At 37.5% G+C, this 22,889-nt stretch overlaps 1 protein-coding gene across 1 annotated transcript; it reads right to left on the bottom strand.

Moving 5' to 3' along the window:
- Window positions 1-317: 317 nt before the first annotated feature.
- Window positions 318-18,667, bottom strand: LOC120781412 (trifunctional enzyme subunit alpha, mitochondrial). The gene is made up of 5 exons (XM_040113624.1): window positions 18,495-18,667; window positions 17,691-18,403; window positions 16,730-17,640; window positions 1,115-1,250; window positions 318-983 (listed from the first exon to the last, which is right to left on the bottom strand). The coding sequence occupies exons 1-5, from the start codon at window positions 18,559-18,561 to the stop codon at window positions 480-482; spliced, it is 2,331 nt and encodes a 776-aa protein (XP_039969558.1). The 5' UTR covers window positions 18,562-18,667; the 3' UTR covers window positions 318-479.
- Between the last annotated feature and the right edge of the window lie 4,222 nt (window positions 18,668-22,889).

Below are 22,889 nucleotides of genomic sequence, written 5' to 3'. Positions count from 1 at the left end.
GGAAATAAGCAAATAACCACATAATCTGTAAACAAGGGCCTAGGTTGGTCAACTTTGGTTATTTTGTCATACCGCATTTTGTTGTTGTTCACTTAATCACATAACCACATAACCCGATAACCAGCTTATCGTGAACAGCCTAATTATGTTTAAATTTGCAAAAAGATTTCGAAACAAATCTAAAGGGAGAAAAAATAAATATACGTATAAAAATTGAAAACAGACGTTCATTTTAGTTGTAAATGAGAAGTTATAAAATACAAGCTTTGACCTCACATACCCTCTTACCCCTTCAGCTAAAAAAAAAATTGTGTAAGTTCCTGTATTCTCTTGTACTAGAGATATTTTACGATTTATTTACGATTTTATTTTTAACTTAATGAGTAAAAAATTGCTTATTCGACATACAATAATGTTGCTTTTTCCATATAGTGAAAAGGTTTCATATGAGCAAGTTAGTTTGCTTATTTACGTACATTTTATAATTTAGATGATCCAGCGTTTGGATAGAATTTCTTCGAAGAATTTTTCGCCATATCCACCAAGGTTTGTGCAGGTTTAAATGCGATGCCATACAAATCAGCATATGACTTCATCTTTTCTACTAATTTTGATGCTGTGTAATGATCGACCCAACGGAATGGCCCTCCCGAGAAAGGTGGAAATCCTAAACCAAATACAGCACCAATATCACCTTCTAAAGGATTATCCAAAATTCCTTCTTCTAAGCAGAGAACAGCTTCATTCACAAAACGCGATACCATTCGTATAGTTAAATCTTCTGTGGTATTTGCTCCCTTTGAGACAAGAGAATATTTCTCTTTTACAATGGTAAGGAAATCCATATTTACAGGCCGACTGCCCTTTCCTTGAGTTCCATCGTATATAAATATGCCCTTTCCGGATTTCCTACCTAAAAATCCCGCTAGAACTAAATCTTGCAACAAATTCAAATTTCCTCCACTAAACCGTTGTCCGAATGCCTATAAAATGCATAAAGTAAATTAAATATTTTATATTTGCGTATATTTATCAGATTATTATAATACATAAAATTAAAATTGACGTGAATGTAAAAAAAACATTTAATAAATTAATTTTCATTGTAACTTACTTTGGCCAAATCGAAAGCAATGTGAGCACCCACATCAATTCCAACCTCATCAAATAATGTAGCAGCGCCTACTGGAAAACCAAATCGTTTTGTTAAATTGTCAAGTTCAGTTGGTTCCACGCCCTCCTGAATAAGCCTATAAATTAATAAAATATGTAGCAATTGATTTACACATACAGTTGCGAGCAACTAATTAACAACGATATATGTGAGATCTATATTAATTTTATATCTGCTAAGGTTTTAAATTTTTTTTATTTTTTTTTTTCTAAACGACCAATATGTCGAGAATATTGTGTACAAATTTTGAGTCAATTATAGTCAAACTAACGGAGCTACAGCGTTTTAAATGACCGGCCGTGATACCTGACTTTGAAACTTTTGAAACTTCAAATCGATTTTCCCGAAAACGTTATTTTTCGTGAACATTAGAACTACTACTACTACTACTCTACTGAACCGATCCTTTTGAAAATCTGAACATTACTTCTTCACATAAATCAACAGGTATTCAGATGGAGTTTTTTCCATTTTTTTTTCTATTTTTTATTAACAAATTAACGGCGATTTTTTTTAACTAAAATCGTGCTTTGTACTTCCAAGTGCTGCAAAAAATAGAAAAAAAACTCTTTCTGACTACCTCGAGAAATATCTCACCTTTAAAACGCATATCATTTTTTTGGTTTAAGATGATCCCGTAATGTTCACCGCTAAACCACTTTTATCAAGGCGCTTCTGGTAATTCACCGTCACAGGCTTATTTATTAATATTTTTCATTGAAAATTTTGCTAATATACTTCAAAAGTTGTACAATAATAAGTCATTAAATTTAATAAAATTATATTACTCATGTCGCCGCAAATAAACACATCATATATCTTTTTTTGCCTTTAAAACCTTCTAATTACATTAAAGGCGTATTTTACCTCTGTAGCAGCCGCAAATGGAATCTGCCTTGGGTACCTGACAATGGAACTGACTTTTCTTATTGACTCCACGTTTTTTATTACTTGATTGGTACCTGATAGCATTACGTACCACTGAGGGTGAGCAACAAGTAAAATTTTAACATTAAAACCAAAAACTTCAATTAAATAAATGAATTTCACCGTTATTTTCACAAAAAAAAAAAATTAGATAATTTTAATTTTTCAAACACTTCTTTCACGCATGTACATAAGTATGATCACATATGGCTATGAAATGAATGCCTAGCACTAATAAGAGTTTGACCGCAACTGTACATAAGCAAAAAACTTTATGCAAAGTAAATAAATAAAGCTGTATATGCATAAATTTATATTTTACAGCTTTTTGAAAATTGTATGTTTTTATGAAAACTGAAAACTTCTATAACTCGAAGTCTCTAACTCCAAATTTTGTTCATATAGAAAAAATAATTTTTTTGCAAATTTATTTCTTAAATATGTATTAAGTAATTTTATTCGGACTTTATGTACATTATTGACTATACTTTTGAAAATCTAGGGTAATTTTTTCATGCAGAAATATTGAAGCATAAGCCGGTAACAGAGCTTCTCCCAGAACGTCTTGAGAAAAAAATAATATGCGGTGTTCACCACAGCTCGGCTGGATATTATCCGAAAATAAAAAACGAAGGAAAATTAATCAATTAATGATCTAATCTTCCCCCCATCGTTCTCTGATAATTTTTTTCATTTAAAAATTTTAGGCGGCCATTTAAAGTGAAAACTGCTATTTTCCACTAAAAAATTCCTCCATTTTTGGGTGGAAAACCCCCTTAAAAAAATTTACTAAACGGTGGGAGGAGGTATTTTATATGTCGAAAATGTGTACAAAGTTTGAAATGAATCTGTCAAATAGTTCTGAAATGACTGTGAACACGGACTTTGAAATAGTAGTTTTGAGAAAAACGTGGATAAAAAAAAATTATGGTACATTGTCAAAAGTATTCTTAATAATGTACAAAAGGTCCGAATAAAATTACAGTCCGTATTTAAGAAATATATTCGCAAAGAAAAGCCATTTTTGTTTTCCATGAAAAGCTATTTTTTGTATTACGAACTACAAAAACACTAAAATAAACAGGACTTTTTGAATCTAGCTCCCCCTGGTGGCGCCATCTATGTGCATACATATATGTCGGTGCGTTGGAATTTGCTATCTTTATCGATCGTCCAGTGAGAATTTCATGACATTTCATTGTTTGGAAGTGAAGTTATTGCATTTTAAGTGTCAGTATGTTTGTTATCAGTGCGAAAATGAGCTTCGAACAAAGAGCCAACATTAAATTTTGTTTTAAAACTGGTAAAACTTTTACCGAAACGTTTCAATTGATGAAACAAGTTTATGGCGAGGATTGTCTATAGTGTAGCAGAGTGCACGAGTGGTTTCAACGATTTGAAAGTGATCGTGAGGACATAAACGGCGATCAACATGTGGGCCAATCAAAATCCGTGATCACCGGAAATTCCATCGAAACTGTGTGTGAATTCATCAAAAATCAGGAGAAATCATCATTGAAATTCATGGAAATGGAATTGAACATCTCCAAAACATCGATTTATCGCATTTTGACCGAACATTTGGGCTTACGAAACGTGTGTGCAGTGGCGTAGCTACAACAGAACAAATGTTCTGTCACCCCCCTTTATCTACCTACCTACAAGTTTCATGAGGTGGTTCGAACAAAAGTGATTTTTAACAAAATATCTTCGATATTAAGTATATAAAATTTAGGAACTAGAAGCCACGTAAATTCTGAAGTTCCAAAATTCTCACAAAACGATTTTTGAGGAAATTGATAGTAAATTTACAAGATATCTTATTAAAAGCCATAGAAAAAACCCATTTTCGCCCTACATCTTGTACACTTTTGACACAATTTGCAGAAATTTTTACCCGAATTGGAGTTTTAAAAAACAGTGATGATCGTTTTGCCGCCCCCCAAGACGTTGCGCCCGGACGACGGCCCCTTCGCCCCACCAAGCTACGCCACTGGGTGTGTGCACGGTTTGTTCCGCACAAATTGACTGACGACCAAAAATTGCTCAGAATCCAACATTCGAAGTAAGATTATTTGACCAAAAATCACATTTTAACCATTAACCATTCCCCGTATTCATCTGATATTGCATCGTGCGACTTCTTCCTTTCGGAAAAATGCACTTGCCCATGAAAGGAAATCGTTATGCAGACGTAGAGGCCATTCAAAAGGCTTGCACCGACATGCTTTTGGACCGTGCAAAAAGCCGTATTGAGCAGGAGACTATTTTGAATAAAATAAATTGATTTTGCCGAAAAAACCGTTCGTTCCGTTTTTTATTTAAAGTCCTGTTTATTTTGTATGCCCTGCTTGCTATTCCTTACTCTTGGCACAATTTTAGCGTTACTGCCGCTACTGCACCTGATGTTGTTTGTTGTTGTAGCGTAACTTTATCCAATTTGGCGATTGTTGTTATTGTATAGACAACAGGTATTTTGCTGTTGCTGCGTTGAAATATGAGCTTGCTGTTGTAGCGAAGAATTTGCAAGTTGGTGGGAAAACGTTGACTCGGACTATTCCCGCGCTTAATGGCTGGCGTGGAGTAGTTCTAGGAACGTTACAGTGGGCAGACTAATGTGTTAACTGTCCCCCTTCTAAATCAAGAGGACGGCGGCCGCTCTCATGATCTCGGCTACCGCTTCCTCTAACTAACATGCATTGGGCAATGCGGTTATGAACTATTTCATGTAGGTTTTTAATGTATCCAAGGTTCTTCAAATTAAATTTGCGCAAATAAGGTAGGCTTAAAATTTCCAAATGTTCGGTCAAGTTAAACTGTGCTGAAGGAATCCCATATCGGACCGTTGCCTTCACTTTTTCGTTAAAAAAAAGTCCTACCATTAATACAAATATCTCCTTCAAATGTCACTAAATAAGTAGCGGATATTGCAACCCATGATTTTTCTTCTTCCCCAACTTCGACTGTTTCGTCGTTTATGATAATTAAGCCATTGTCAACTTCGATAATATGATCAAGGTTATTGTAGGTAGTTTTGCATGCCGCCTTATTATTGTTGAATAGTTGTCTCACACATGTAGAATCCGTTTTTATTAAAAAAAAACTTGCAGATAGCGCTGCCGTGCAGTTTGTAACTGAAATTATCGATCTCCAAAAATTATTTTATCGACGTGTGCTTGCGGACTAAGCTAAAGTATGAAATAGAATTACTTACAATATTACTTAGGCTTACATTTAAAGTGTGATCAATATTTGAATATTGAAAATTCGTCTGTATCCAAAATTATGACATTTATAACATTCAATTTACCCAAAATTATGGAGTAAATGATATTATCCAGATCTGTTATAACTGCTCTACTCTGGATGAACGTCTATCAATAATTCGCATCAAAGCGAGGTTCTTCAACATATCGCTGTTTTGCGCCCGCGCCCGACGGAAGAGAAGGACGATGTGACCAAAGATGTATCATCGACTCGGCCATTTATTGCTGTCAAGATGCGATCCGGAGACCCGCCTCTGTTCAGCAAAAACCGCACGTCAACAAACACAAAGAAGGTTCGACGCCTAGAAACTGCACTCAAAACAGACAGCCGAGCGATTTTCTACATCTACGGTATAAGGGAAGGTAAGTACGAAGAGCTTGACAAGCTGGCCGACAGGGGCAATGCTTGAAAATTCTACGAAAAGATGCGGCTACTAACAAACATAAGCTTGATGAATCTAGTACTACAGAAAACCATATTTCCGGCCCCGACGAAGTCGATCAGCCTCAAACCCATTTGAAGATGCTTCCTCCTGGAGGCTGAATTTACCGATCGAGATAGATATATATATATAACTATATTATCTTATATATACATAAATTATATTTAGACCACTATATACTTATTTAAAGACTTGTGAGTTATTCAGAACTATACTTAAAAAGATAACCCCGTTTTGCTATTCTCTATTCTTTTTTGTAACAAAGTTTGGTTTACTTCAATAATTGAATCATCGCCTCGAATAACGTTGTAAGCGCCAAATTTGGAATTTTTCAACAGAGAAGAAAAACGTTTTAAACACGTGGATTCTTTTTTTAAATAGTTTTTGCTTAAATATTTATTTATATTACATCTTTTGTTAATATTTTACAAAAGTTTTAAACAAAAAAAATGTACAGTATTAACAAGGTTCGCTGTTTAAATTTTTTTTAATGGAATAACGTTGTAAACGCCTTGCTTGTAGCGACGATAACACGTTTTTCCACTACACGCAGCATCATAGCCGATGGCACTTACAACATTTTTCCACACTGATAGTGATAATTAAAATTTAAATATCGAGTTCAATTATACTGGTTAAAGGAAAATATAAAGTTTCAATAATTACAAAATTTACTTTCTTATTAAAATAACGCAATACCCTGCGTTATTACAGATTTTATTAAAGAACCAACATCTTCTGTGGTAAATAGTAATAATAAATTAAACAATAATGCTTCTATTTCAGTTTTTATTTCAATAAAGAAGAAGAAACAAAGCGGCAATTTAGTTTTCATGTAAGAAGTTGAAAATAAAAATAATAATTCATAATTTCAGTATCTAACTTAACTACAAATGGCCCTATAAAACTCAGCATCTTGATTGGGCAAATAGACCGCCATTGCTAACAAGTCTTTTTTCTTTTCAGCAGAAATCGCTATTGGTTTCTTTCGAAGAACTGGTAATTCATATGGACGTAATATATCTCGCGCATATTTCTGCTGACATTTTGACTTTTTTCCTTAAAGCTGTGACAATGCCATGGTTCGCCATTACTGTGATTCATTCTGAGACGTAAAACTTGCATGTCATCTGCAGTAATTTGTAGCCATCTACCTTCGGTTATTTTGCACGTATTTTTGTTTAAATTTTTTATGAGAACATCAAAGTTTTTAAAGTCAATTTGAAGCATTTGATGCACCTGAAAGGAAGAAGGCTTAGCTGATTTAATCATTTCGCTGAACATCTTCTGTGGTATAAATCCGCGCTGTTTTCTTTTTCCTTTCAATTAGAGAGAAATCTCTATCACACGGTAAAAGCTGTGTCCAGAAACTAAAAATTTCTGATTAGCTTCAGAAAAGTATTTCATTTTATTAGATGGTAAATTAAGGCGATCATGGTCCAATTATTATTTTGACCCACACATCTGTCGGACCAAATAATTAATTTTCTCACATCTCCAGCTTTTAAAATAGCGTAGGTGGAAGTGATGTGTCTTAAAATACATGAAGCGATTTCAGCTGCACCCCTTTTTGCAACTGTTTCATGCCAAGTATACATGTCAACAGTATTTTGCCCCAAATTACGTATAGCGAAGTTGTAATTCGAATACTGCCGCTGATAAAAGACGTCCGTATGTGTGAGATTTGGAGTATAAATCACTTGCTGTAAGTCAACGCAGAGCGCAACAATATGGGAACTACCTAAAGCTGACTTTGTGTCATCACTCAGCTTAGAATATGCTTTTTCAGCCTTTTTGTGATGTGCCTCTGCCAGTTTCTCTATGCATCTTATTTTATTCTGGTCTTCAGCGGCAATCGTTTCTATATAATACTTATCGCAGAGCTTACAAGTGTCGGACCTTGGTAATCCAAATCGCAAACTGAATTCTGCGTTAATATATCTGTATGTATTATAACTTATAGTGCTATCTGGATATTTTCCTATGAATAATTTAAACATTTTTGTAATAGTTAAATCTGGATGGAGGCAATTTTTTTGAACTAGAACGACTGTAGTGACTTTCTTGACAAGGAAAGCTTTCTATGTGTTCCATGACACTTTTCTTTTCAGCATTAACGGTTTTATTCGGCCGATTATCATGCCGTCCGCGCTGATCACTCAAACTATCTCCCGCCTTCAGTTTTTCAACTTCAAAATTTGTAGTCTTCGTTGGGTCACTTGAAAGGTATGACAAATCATTTGTTTGCACACTCTCACTTTTCTCTCATTGTGCTGTGGTAGAAAATAGTTCACAGTTAGATTTCGACGCGTGATGTGCTCTCTGAAACTCTTCTTCTTTGCGGTTCTTTCAATTCGATTAAAGAGCGTAAAAAATTTGTTTGCTTGTCATAGTCCATTTGATAAAATTGAGAGAAATGCTTCTGAATAGTCTCCAATTTGAAGCTTTAGCACTGTAGATAAAAAGCGCAGTTCAAACTCTGATGAATACAAAAACAAAACTGATATTGACACAGCTTACACTTACAACGTTTTTCCACATTACCGTTTCTGGAGCATTTTTTTATATTTTAACTTTCCATTTCTTCCTGAATATGCTTCTCCACTATTTCTCAGCCTCTTATTACTTATATCTTTCCAATTTTCATAATTTATTTTACGTTTTTTTCCTTTATTGCACTTTTGAATGGTGCTCAACACCTCTAAATTTGCCATGATCACCAGCACTTAAAACGTTTTCCCACTCACTACTGACTTTGGGACGCAGCTCAATAGCTAAAAACTGATGGATATTGTAAAATTTTGCGCTCTCATGATACGGGAGAGCATTATTAACGGTAATTTGCAAAAAAAACAGGATTGCCAAAAAATGTCACTTACAACGTTATTCGAGGCGATGATTCAATTGTCCTCGATGCAATAGAAATTACTGTGGTGAATTTTGAAAACTTGTTAATGCAAGTTAAAAAGTTGTATTTATTAGTGGAATAAATGCCTATGTGCAATATTTCCTCTGTACGGGATCGTATCGAAGTCTTTCCTAACTCTGAGTTTGTCGGATGCCGGTCGTACTTGACTTCTTTAAAAATTTTGCAGTTGGCCATAATTACCTTTCATTTCTTTCACTTATTTGGAAACAGTAGTGGTTCAATAACTGTTTAATATTCTCTCGGATAGAGCGGTGTGCCATACTGTGTCCCATTCCCAGTATTTCGTGTTGATCTTCTTCGTTAAAAACATCATTAGCTTGTTTCATTGTGTGACGAAATTCGATTGACAATCTCATCCTGAATCTTGCACAAAATAGGCAAACTGCAATGAATATTGTTAACAATATCATGATTAACACATTCACCATTCATTTCTAGTAAATCCCGAAAATTTAAATGCAATTTGATGCCTTATCCTTGACTTGAAAATAATTTTTGCCTTCTTGGTTATGATATTTCCTTCTTCAAGAATTATCTGATTTCGAAATGATTAACAGGATTTTTCACTTTTGGAATAACTTTTGTTAGAGATTCTTCACTATGCAGTGTAAAAGATGACAAATCCTGCTCTATTTCATTAATCATTTAATTAAATTATGTGAAAAGTCTTCCACAAATGCTCGCCAGCGCTTTATTTTTGTGTTTGGTTGCTTGTCCGAGACAGCGAAGGTCAAATGATATAGCAGAAGTATGTCCTCAGAGGATAAAATTCTTTTAACTTTTTCGAAAGCTGTCAACGCGTTGTTGTCCAACTCAATTCTAATATTTTTTTGATTGTTTGGTTCCCACATGAACGTTACCTCCCCTTAAGTATCTTATGAGAGGCTTAACTATAGAGGCATAATCTTTAATAAACTTTCTATATTAACCAGATAGCCCCAAAAATTATTGTAAATCACGAAGTGCTAGGTGTTCTATAATTCAGAATGTCATTGACTTTATTAGGGCATTTTTTTATCCCTTCCTTCGAAACAATAAATCCTAGAAACTCCACTTGTTCCCTAAGAAATTTAAGTTTTGTTAAATTTTTTCGATGTCTCTGTAATGATACTCCTCATTGCTACAAGACAGCATTTTCCTATTTCATCTTTAAGAACATCATCACAATATTGCCCTTTTGAAAATTTTAGACGCATTTTTTAGTCCGAAAAGGAGTCTACAAAATTCATACTTCACACTGTGTAGTATTTCGCCTGTCGTTGACAGACAAAAGTTTAAATCGAGTGTAGTGAATAATGCGATTTCCCCATGTTAGTTAAAATAACCGAAGTATCTGGAGGGAGATATCTGTTAGAAACTGTTTTGACATTCAGTTTCCAAAAATCAATTACCATCTGCATCTTCTTTCTCCCACTCTCGTCTATTCATTGTTTGTCGACAACCCCCATAGAATTACTATATAGTGATCGAGAAGAACGAATTATTCCATCTGGAAGTAAATTTTTAGTTTCCTGATTTATAAATTCTGAAGCGGCTATCGAGTAAGGTTATGACTTTGAATAAATCGGTTCATTATCAACTGTCATAATGGTGGCTACCACATTAGTGTAAAACGGCAAAGCCTCATCTGGGTTTGCGAAAACTTATGAATGTATTTCCAATATACATAAAAGAAATATTTCCCACTTGTCACTATATCATTGACGTTTTTACAGTCATAATAAGACAATTTCTCTGCACCACCCTTGTAGTAAAGGATTCCTATTTTTAAATCTCTTTTTGCGTCAACGTACTTTAAGAAATCAAACCCAATAATCCCATCAAAGGTTTTAAGTTCGAAAAGAAGACAAAAAGGAGAAGTCCTTCTAATCACATTATTAAAACACCTTTTATTTATCATGGCAGTACAATGGGTGTATCCTACTTTAAATGAGTTGTCTATATTTCTTACACCTTTTAAATTGTCGTTGGGTTTAATAAACTTTTTTCCCGCCCCTGTCACATTGTGATGCATTATCATCAAAATTTTAAACCGAATCTTGGCTTAAGTGATTAACCCTCTGTATTTTTGCCATATTCTTTTTCTTCTTTTTATTAATTCCCTTTCCTGAGTGTGGATTACTATTGGCCGCCGGCCTTTGACTAAAGTTTTGGGATGCCATTGGGGTTCTTTGAAAATCCCGCTCAGCTCTCCGATCGGGGTTATAATTCCCTACTTGCCTGTAGTGCGATACATTAGGACCAACCTCCATAGGCGTCTAAATATTTTTTATCCACTTGTTTGTAATGAGGTGAGTGGTGTGGAGCAATTATCCTTCCAGCAGTTTTTCCTAAATGAGCTGCATCCATTCTACTATAGAAGGAGTTTGCAAAAGAATATGGAGCGTGATTTGCTTCGTTTATTGTGCTCATGTCAAGGCACTAGGAATATCTTTGGGTTGCGACGAAAACATGATGTGGCTCATTGGCCTCCGCAAGCCAGAAACAAACATCATGCCTATATTTCTGGCAAAGTGACCCTATCAGTTCTTTATAAAAATAATCGTTTTATTTATTATCAAAGTCAATTTATTTTCAACCTCGTCGTAAATCTCAGATATTGAAAGTCTTCCTTGCCAAAGAGTTAACATTTCTTCTTCAATCAAATAGACTGGTTGCTTGTCAGTATGTGTAAAATCTAACCGCGAAATAATCGCCTTAAAATTTTTGACGGTATTAAAACCTTGATCGGCCGAACTGACAATTTTATTCCTTATAATTGCTACCGACGTGGCATTCGTAGTTTTCAACCAGCAGCTATACACTCATATAAAAGATGGTACCTTATCTGTTTAGTTCTGCAGCTCGAATTAATTTCTCCAGAAGTATGTTGAAGAAGTGACACGAAAGGGAGTCGCATTGTCTAAAACCTTGTTTAGAATCGAACGGCTCGGAGAGGTCCTTTCCGAACATGACAGAGCTATTAGTGTTGCTGAACGTCAGCTTACACAGCTGTATTAGATTTGCGGGGATACTAAATTCAGACATCGTGGCAAGGAGGCGTGCTGTCAAAAGCAGCTTTGAAATTGACGAAAAGGTAGTGTGTGTCGATCTTTTTTCACCGATCTTTTCGAAGATTTGGCGCATCCTGAATATCTAGTCAATTGTTGATTTCACGGCCACTCATAATACTCTCGCAAGACTCATCAGATTTCACCGCTTTAACTCCATAGTATTTTCTAAAGGGAGCACCCATTCTGGCCATTCCTGAACAAGGCGTAGAGTCGCTATCGCTATTAAATCGATGGGAAAGAATTAAAATTCTCCAGCATAACTTCAACCGTCGATGGAAAGAAGAATACATAAAGGATCTTCACAAAAGATATCGTTTGAAGACTCCTGAACAAGCGCCAAAACTTGGAGATTGCGTCCTCATCCATGATGACTGCCTTCCCCCTAACGAAAGGCGGCTTGGCCGCATAGAAAAGCTACATTACGGCTCCGACGGTCACATACGAGTCATTGATCTCCGTACGCAAAACGGAACGCTAACCAGACCGCTTTCTGCCAACCTCCGATGATCGCGAATCCGAAAACCGCAAAAAACCAACCGATATTATCGCGACACAATAAACCAATCAAATGAAAACGATCAAAACAAGAAATACGCCAATACAACCGTTAAAAAACAACAAACCGTCAAAAAATAACAAAGAATACTAACAAAAAATGGTCGATCAATACGACGACACATTCATGCCACATATCGTGGCACGATCACTAGGGTGGGTCGATTCCTGACTTTTTTCGATTCGGGATTTCTAATAGTGCGGAAAAGTTGCCTTAGAACTTCCTGATTCCAATGCAACTTTTTGTTTTGAGATCGGATTGCATCTTCAACCCCAACTCCGGCCTTGAAATTTCGGAAATTCGCCTAAAATCGTGAAATTAGCTACCTAGCACCTGAAATACGCATCTCATGGCAAAATGTATAAAACAAAAGTTATTTGTCACGTCATTTGCTACCGAAATGGTATATGTGATCATGGCCGTAGGTCGAACCGTTCCCGAGTTACGAGCGAAAAGGCGGCGCGCCACAGCGCAAGGTGAAAATTGTTGCAGCTCTCAGCTAACCTGTATTGGTCACCAAAACCCACCGCGTGGAGGTGGCAGCTCTTCGGGTTCCTCCCAAGCCCAACCCAACCAACCAGCCATATGTCAGGCTTGTTTTAGTCTGAATCTGTGTCAAATTTATTGATAAAATCAGATTTTATACTAAACTTTGGCACCTGTTGCCTAGATTTCAGTGTAGAGCGTATAAAACGATCACGAGATCGGGGGCCAATAACTTAAGAAGATGCCTCTGTCACCAGTTTGACGGTTCTCTCGCCTGCCACGGTGTGAGAGGTGAATACACTAAATTTCCATACCTCTGCAGTTGTCTCCCGACAGCCCTTTCATGAGTTCTTCGTTAGAAACTGATCAAAGAACTGGTGGAACAGTCAAGGTAATAGTCTTCCAGTTAATCATATCGTAATAATTATTAGCTTTGAAATTCAGCTTTGGCATTTTATTACATCTAACCCTTCCATTTACAGTGTCAGACTCTGCTTCTCTGGCTGCCAGTAGAAGGTCAAGGGCCAACTTTCTGACTTCTATCCGTTCGTCAGTCATCATACTAAAGAGAATGTTTTCTGGAAGAGCAAAGCAAGCATTCTGTGGAACGAATGAATCGACAACCTTACGCAGTTTAGCAGGTAAGTATCGCGACCTTTGAATTGCAGCATAGAGATGGCGCGAGCCATCTTTGATTGAACTGTTGAATCTTATTGAAAACCACAAAGGTGAGTAAACTGTAAGTATGTACTCGACCAAAATCTTTATTTCCTTTGTTGGTTTGTCAGTAGAAATGTATAATCTCAGAATTCAATTTGCACAGGTGAGCCAGCGAGATTTGCACATGTTACCTGGATGCATCGACGCTAAATCTGAGGAACATTCACCGGAAATAATAGCTTCTGATATTTTATAGAGATAAGCTTGGTCTGTGCTAAGTTGGGTCGGAATAATAACCTCAGAAGGTAATTGGCAGGATGGAAAACTTTCAAATTTGACAACAGGCAACTTCTCACAATCAGGGAGCAGTTTACCTATGTCGCCAGAGAATGTATTTGGACTCTTTGAGACACCATCTATGTGTTCGAAAAGAGCACGAAATGGAAGTTCGTTGAAATGTAGAAGACAAACAACCCACTGTAATGGCCTACCTATTATTTCTTCTAGTTTCCGAATGATTCCACCTTTCCAACCAGTGTTCGTGTTGGTGCCATCAGCACTGACAACTTCTAGATGTTCCACATCAACTGAATTGTCTTGTAAATGTTGCCATATAGCTTGGGTCTCATCCTCAGCTGACCCGGAAGGAGAGGTGACGTGGCCAAAATAATGACAACCAGGTTCCGCTATAAGAGAAATATGTTCCTCTTTGACAGTGCCGCGGTAGTACTTTTCACCTTCGCTGACTTGTGTAAGTGTATTGTCTTTGCGGCCGTCAAAATACAGCCCATATACAGAGTCAATACTTTCGGTGTTTTGGAGCTTAACTCCAACATTTTTTTTTGCCCGACTAATCTTGCATTTGTCAGTGACAAAGCTACCCTGATCCTCTGTTATCAAACCTGCTTTTTTGGCACCCAGAAAAGCAGATGAAACAATCAAGGCACCCAGAAAAGCAGATGAAACAATCAAGGCCGCTGCTCTATCACTTACTCCAAATCTTTGGGCAGCTATAGCAGTGTGTTCTAATACTAGTGTGTTTTGTTTGGTTTTAGAGGATGTAAGAGAAAATTCATCATCAGCATCGTTTTTGGAAGAATCCATGTGCGACGCACCTACATTGTTGTCGTCTGTATGAGAGTCTGGCTGATCTGAATGGTCACGTGTTCTAGCTGATACTTTTCTGGTAAGTGTTGATGTTGAATGACGTTTTGAAAGCTTTTCTTTACGTTCATTTTTCTTTGTAATCTTTTTTTATTTCAGGTAGATCAACACTTCAAATGCGACCAATTCTTCTGGTTCTCTGGTCCAAGAGAAATGGTTGTTCATTGATAGGAACTTTCCTTTCCTTTGGACAAGTGCAAGAAGAAAAATAAATGCATTTACAAGCAGCGATGTCAAATAATTTTCCGGTAGAAGAGCCAAAGTCGTCTCTTTTAGAGCTCAAACCTATTGGGTTCCTTAAAAACATTTGTTTAAGAGTCAGAAATTTCTTATGGTATGTAGTGAGCATTTGTACAACTCTGATGTGTGAAACTATCGGAATAGATGACTTTTTGAAAGTAATTTCAACCTTTTTTGCAACTATTTCTGTAACCTCTTTACTCCTAGGTTCATAGTTGTCGCCTTGGAGTCGTCCTATACGAAATCTTTCAAACTGATAACACAAAACATCCTGGTAAGTCGGTAACTGGGACTCAGAGAGATTGTAGGGATATATGCCAAACACAGGACATTTCTGTCTATATTTAAATTTAGATACAGACATTTTGAGTTCTGTGTTCTGTTGAGAGAATATAAGTGATAGCACTCGGCGAAATCAACAAGAGTGAAGGAACTCGATGAAAAAATATTTATGTGGAGACCAGTCCGAACGTGTCGTATGGCGCAGGGAAATAAATGTAAGTGATAGAACTCGTCGAAATCACCGACAAGAGTGAAGGAACTCGATGAAACAATATTTGTGTGGAGACCTATCCGAACGTGTCCCTTGGCGTAGGTGAATGAATGTGACTGATAGCACTCGGCGAAATCAACGTCAAGAAGTGTGGCCGCAAGCCGATTTTCAGCTTGCGCTGTGGCGCGCCGCCTGTTCGCTCGTATCTCGTGAACGGTTCGTCCTACGGCCATGATCACATATACCATTTCGGTAGCAAATGGCGTGACAAATAACTTTTATTTGATACATTTTGCCTTGAGATGCGTATTTCAGGCGCTAGGTAGACAATTTAACGATTTTAGGCGAATTTCCGAAATTTCAAGGCCGGAGTTGGGGTTGAAGATGCAATCCGATCTCAAAACAAAAAGTTGCATTGGAATCAGGAAGTACTAAGGCAACTTTCCCGCACTACATATTAGAAATCCCGAAACGAAAAAAGTCCGGAATCGACCCACCCTAACGATCACCCATATCTAATTGTATGACAGATTTATCATTAAGAATCGCCTTTATACAAAGATTACCATGGACGTAGATACGCCAGGGTTAGCCACGCCAAGCGTTCGGTCGGCTACCAGCGTGCAACGCACCGGGCCTAACCCAAGCTGCAGTTGCAACAGCCGCGGTAACAGCACCGGCAACAGCACGTGCAACAGGCCACCGTTCCTCACGGATTCGACCATTGTGGGATATTTAGAGGGATGCGGCCATTACAACGACAGCAAGTTGGCCAAGCACATGGGCACTGTCAAAACTGCGGCCATTACAACGACAGCAAGTTGGCCAGGCACATGGGCACTGTCAAAACTGCTTATCGCAGAGGCATAGGCTTCAAGAATGTGAATCCAGGGGTCTGTGCCAAATATGCAACAGGCCGCATCACACGCTGCTACATCGCACACATTACATACCCATCTTCATAATTTATTATTTTTTCTTCGCATTTATTTTCAACTTTCAATTATCAAAAAGTAGAAGGTGAGTGCCGCGAAACCCTACAATTAATACAAAACGAATTAGTGATGTGTTAGTAAATAAAAAAGTGGAAAATATAAGTGCAAAATTAATTGTACATCGAGAAAATACGTAATAAAAATATGTAGTGGTAATTTTCAAGTTTAAACTCGAATATCTCGAAAACAATTAGCTTCCTGCGGCTATAATTATATATATTCTTGATCTGGAGAATCTCCCCTATCCGACCAACCCATTTTATTCCCGAAATCCTGGGACGGTATATTAAAGCCGACCCAAAGAACAAACTACATAAACAAGTGAGTAATAAGATATACGTACCTGATTCCTTCATACAAAATAGTTGATAAAATACGTGTTGTATAAAAGCCAGGGCCGTCGTTTACTGTAATCACTACTTTTCCTTGTTTAAGGCCTACAGCCACAGCTTTAGCTGTAGTTTCCTTAGAAGTTTTCGGATGTGTAATTATTTCGAGTAATTGCATTTTGTCAACAGGTGAAAAGTAATGCATGCCTATCAGATTTTCAGGTCTTGAGCTGACCTCAGCGATATTTTTGATAGGTATTGCACTTGTATTGGTTGCGATTATGCAATGAGAAGGCACTATAGACTCCAATTCTGAAATTACTGCATGCTTGACTTTTAAATCTTCAAATACGGCCTCGATGACTATGTCTGCATTTTGAAACTTTTTATAATCGAGTGTAGGTTTTAATTTGGATATTATTTGATTGCATTCCACTACGCCCATTCTTTTTCTCTTCACTTGAGCGTCTAATCCTTTCTGGATTTGTTCCACTCCCCGTGCTAGTCCTTTAATGGATGTGTCTTTCATAAAAACTTGATATCCATTGTTAACTGATACTTGGGCAATGCCTGCACCCATAAGGCCAGCACCTAACACCCCGACAGTTTTAACTTCCAATTTTGGCTGTCCAAAACGATTCTTTCTACATTCAGTTTGACCACGAAATAGGCTAATAAGGCCTTTTGACTCCGGAGTCATAGCAAGTTCTCCAAATGCTTTGCTTTCAGCTTCATATCCAGCTGAAGTTCCTTTTTCAATACCTGTTCGAATAACATCGATTATTTTCAAAGGTGCGGGATAAAGGCCGTTTGATAGACTTAAAACTTGCTTTTGGGCAGTTTTGAATATATTATTTCTAATGAAATCTACGCCCATAGAGGCCTTCAAAACTTTATCCATCAAACTTTTACTTCCACGATTTACCTTGATACGAAAAGTTACAATTTATGGGGCGAAATACATCATATACAAACCTTTAATTTTTCTCTGGCAATATCTTTTGCTACTTGGATAGCGATTTTTTCCAAATATTGCATGGTATTTTCTTCATTTGGAGCTAATCCTGGCCCTAGGGGATTAACTAACAAATCTACCAATCCTATTTTTCTCGCTCTGTTCGCTGATACACGTTTTCCTGTGAGACACAAATCTAAAGCTGTTCTCACGTTACTAAGTTCCGAAAGCCGAACTGTACCACCAGCACCAGGAAGAAGACCTAATAAAACTTCCGGTGTACCGAGTTTTGTTGTCCTTGATGTTGTTGCTATACGAAAATGACACGCCATAGCTAATTCAAAACCTCCTCCGAGACATACTCCATTAATAGCAGCCACAATGGGTTTTCGGCTATTTTCCATTTGATGAAAGAAATCTTGTCCTTCTCTCGAAATATTTGAAGCCTCTTCCAAGGTCCTACATTTTTCAAGCATGCTTATATCAGCTCCAGCAATGAAGCACCCTGGTTTACCAGAAATTACCACAGCTGATTTGATAGCGCTATTTGTTTCGAGCTCTTGTAAAATTGACTTTAGCTCAGAGGTCATGGATACATTTAAAGAATTAACTTTTGCATTTTGTAAATCCAAAGTAACAACTAAAACGTCATCTACAATTTTTGTCCGTAAGTCTTTTGCACTCCCATCCTTAACAATGGTAGAAGCAAACTTTTTTGTATTCATTAATCCACCTTTATATAAAATAAATATAAATTAACAATATATTAAAAAGTACATTCACACCATTAAGTAAGGGTCCAAAGTCCGAAATCAAATTCTTACCAAATCGGCAAAATAGATCTGTCCTTGACATGAACTTTGGAACTCTCAATAGTTGATTAGCTGCCATATCTTAAAATTTCGTTTTTTCAATAATTTAAATTAAACTAAAACTATAGTACACAATCTGCAATATGAATAAAGATAACATACACTAAAATAATTCAATTATTCTGAGTGTACTAAATAGGCTTGTCGAAAAAATATCGATATATCGATATAATTTTTTTAATGTATTGATATTTTTGACCGATATTTATTGTTTCGATATATCGAGGTACCGATATAATATTATAATTAAGTTTTGAAAAGGTATAAAAATCGATATTTTTATGATCAAAAAATTCTAAGTCCTTTTTTATACTAACATTTTTTAACTTTTTTTGTTTATGGTCGACTCGATTTCCTGCTTTTTTAATTTAGTACTAAAGTTGGCTTTTAAGTTGGCAACTTTGTCTGTCAAGTGTAAATGTCATTTCAGTGTCAGTGTCTGCAATTCAATTCAACTGTCGTCTGTCAGTGTCAATCTGTTATCCGTCCCGCGTATTATAACCTCAACGCGAGCCCGAGCGTATTTCTGTTTTTTCTTTATGTAGTTCTCAAACAATATAACTAAGTAATTCATCGACTGATACTTGAAGCGAACGGTTGTGTTTTTGTAGTGCTTTTGATGTTTTTTTTTTGCTATTCTCTCACACCTTTTTCGTAAGTGCATTCTAACTTCTAGAACTTTCATTTAAAGCACGTGTTAAAGACTGCATATATTATAGTATAGTGAACAACAAACAACATGCCCCAGGGGGACACTCTCTTGGTGATAACAGATTATCTCTGTTATGAACAAGTCCTAAATCAAAAAGAAAAAAATACAAGCATTTCCCAATAACGATTTCCCAATAACGATTTCCCAAGCCTTCCTCCAACAACAAAAGATAACCCAAGATATTTAGTGCTGAGTGCAATGAACTCTCAAAAACCCATAAGCAAATATTCGTGTTTTGCGGTGCACAAAGCGTTAAAAAATATAAGCAACGAAATAATAAACATATCAGAACTTAGAGACGGAAAACTTTTATTACTAGTAAAAAACAACAACATAGCTCAAAAATGCATATCAAGGAAAACTTTATATGGCATATGTGATGTAGAAATAAAACTCCACAACAACCTTAACTACACAAAATGAACAATCTACGCACCATGCCTCAATGAAATCTCCGACGATGAAATCATTGAACACTTAAAAGCACAGGGAGTTGTATCAATATTCAAATTCCCTAAATACATTAATCAAAAGCCAGTACCTAGTGGAGTCGTTCTCCTGACCTCTGATAAATATCACCTTCCTGAAAAAATTGAAGTGTCTTGGTACACAACTAAGGTAAGGCCATTTTATCCAAACCCTATGAGGTGCAAAAACTGTCAACTTTTAGGTCACACCACAAAGGGATGTACCAAAGCCGCTGCTTGCGACAAGTGCGCTCTCCCACCTCATCAACCATCCCCTTGTACTTCCTTTTGCATAAACTGTTCAGGTAATCACGCATCTTCTGACAAAATATGTCCCAAATTTATACAAATGAAACAAATAATAACCATAAAAACAGACAAAAAGTGCTCCATGCGAGAAGCAATAAAATTCCAAAAAAAAACCCAGTTTACTCCTGCACTCAGTGAAAACTTTGCTACATTCGATAGTATGGCAAAAAATGCGACCAACAACGCAGTTCGCGCCTATCTGGCATCATCTCTCTAAACATATGTTTGAGCTTTATAGGCAGCACTTATATGCTTGCTATTAAAACCAGCTTCCGCTTTATCTCTCTTCAATAACGGAATTCGTCCCGCATAGCACGCGCTTTATATTTCAATCCACGATATTTCATCCGCGATCGCTTCAATGCTCATTAACATATTTTGGAGCTTCGAGCCTTCGAGCGGATATCATCGCATATTAATGATATTCCGCAAATTCGCTTTTACTTTTTAACATTTTTCTGCATTTTAAATATTAATCATGTCTTCGGCTAAAATTCGCGATTCCGCGCTAAATGCCATCAAAACGCTATTTGCAATCTAGCAAAGTGGATGCTCTGTCGGTAGCAGACACTGAAGTAATAACTGCCCCGCCTCAATTTGCGGAGGCGCAATGGATTCGGTTTTGCGTAGCATAACAAGAGGTGGAACTCATATGTATGTGGCGGCGAGAGGCTTCCATGGAGGAGCAGGCGCATACAAGGTGAGGAGTGGTACAGCACGCAAACTATTCTGAAACGCCTATGCGCAGCTCAAAGGCAGCAGGCATTGCAAACTATCGTTCATGATTCAACTGCTCAGTACCGCTTCCAAAACTACATTTGCCGTCATTTTGGTGGTGATCTCACTCAATGGCTTCCTTTTTCATGATGCTTTTTGCTCATTCATTCCTTACGAATGGCAATTTGACGGACCGGAAAAAAAAAATTACACTATTTACGAAACTGTTTGGATGGAAGCATTCGATTTGGTGATTATCTTAGCAGTATGTGATAGCAACTACGCTGAAACTTGGGATATTGACTGCGAGGTACAAGGTTATGCGTGTCATGTTGGACAGCCACATTAAAAGCACTCATGGCAATTGGGAGTGCAACCAAGGATACTGCTAAGAGAATAAAACAGAGTGCTAAATTCCGAACATCAACACCGTTGGTGCTCTACGTGCACACTCGAAATACCTGTCTTGTTCACCTAGCTTTCGTTTCAAAGGTAGCACCCGAAACCCGCAAGCAATGGGGTTATCGCTCGTCATGGACGATCACCATCTTTCTCCAGTTCTTTTGAAATTTCTTGAAAACCGCATGCTCACTGATGATGGTACCATTACTCCACTCACTCTACGTTTGCTCACAGTTCAGTCAACTCGACTCCAAGGGTAAAACTAACTGCAATTATGAAGTTAGGTACGTGCATAAATTGTGTCAGCAAAGGCATATCCTCACTAACTGTCATAGCACATCGTGGTGTCGCGCTATGCCAATGACGTCATCATATACCTTACTTCACGAAAACTTTACCATTAACCCGCGAAGCCTAATGCTCCTTCAAATGAACAACGTTTAAATGTAACCCCACACACTACTCCGGCGCTGATCGCGTCATTCTACTAGCAACCGCTGAGAATTATGGGTATAAGTTTATATCGGTCGTTGTTGGCAGCCTGCTCGTGCACTCCTTGACAACGGTTCGCATACCCTCATTCGTCACCGGGCGTGTGTCCAACGCCTTCGCCTTCGCCTTCCCAGAACGCTGTCATCCGTTGACGTCCACTGGAATTGGGTCACTGCAAAGGAGGCCGTGCAAATGAAGAAGTTACATTCTCCATATCAGCGTTTTGATACCAAATTTCAAGTAAGTACGCTCTCATCTTATCGAAAATTACTAGCAATCTTCTAACCTCCGCTTTGCGATAACTTCTTGGCCGCATCTTACGGATTTGCCGGTAGTCGATCGCCATTATTCTAAGCTCGGGCCAATAGACATTTTAATTGATGGACAAATTCTACTACACGGACTCCGTAAGATTGAACGGGAACACCAAGCAACAAAATATTCTATTCGGATGGGTACTGTTTGGCAACGCTGCCAATTTAGAAAGCCCACCGGTGAACATTTCAACTTTACATTCCGACCTTCATTTAACTCAACTCATCCACAAGTTTGGAACTCGAAGAACTAGCCGCCCGCAAATTCTTTTCACCAGAAGAATCTATGTGTGAGAAACTATACGACGATACGACCGAGCGTCCATCGGATGGTCGCTTCATCGTACGTTTACCTTTGAAGAAAAACGTATTGATAGGTGAATCGGAGAAACAGCTATTCGAGTATTACTCCGCATGGAAGATTTGAAGATGTGAACAACTACGCAAGAGTGTACCATGTTTATGGATAGACTCACCTCTATGGGACACATGCATAAGGTCCAGCTGAGACGACAACAGATAAACTCTACTATATGCCACATCATGCCGGTGGTAAAAGACCACAAGTCAAACCACGACACTATGAAGTGCCAATTAAGAAGAAGAAGAAGGTTGGCACATCGTCGTGAAATACCGCAACTATCAGCGCTAAAACTAAGCCGCTGGTTAGGAACTAGCAAAACTTCTGACTCTCAGTTTTTCCTTATTTTTACCGACGCATCAGAAGTCGCATACGCAGCCGCACTTTATTGTCGCACACAATTTGCGGACGGTACGATTAAGGTTGTACTAGTAGCAGCGAAAACAAGAATAACACCTCTGAAAACTATTTCGTTACCACGACTCGAGCTTTGTGCAGCTCATTTGGGAGCAAAGCTAGTGAAGCAAGTTCAATCAAATCTGAACCACACCTTCTCAAAATTATACGCATGGA

The sequence above is a fragment of the Bactrocera tryoni genome, unplaced genomic scaffold (assembly GCF_016617805.1).
Source record: "Bactrocera tryoni isolate S06 unplaced genomic scaffold, CSIRO_BtryS06_freeze2 scaffold_7, whole genome shotgun sequence".
In the NCBI taxonomy this organism is placed as follows: Eukaryota; Metazoa; Arthropoda; class Insecta; order Diptera; family Tephritidae; genus Bactrocera; species Bactrocera tryoni.
This window is presented reverse-complemented; position numbering and strand designations above follow the sequence as displayed.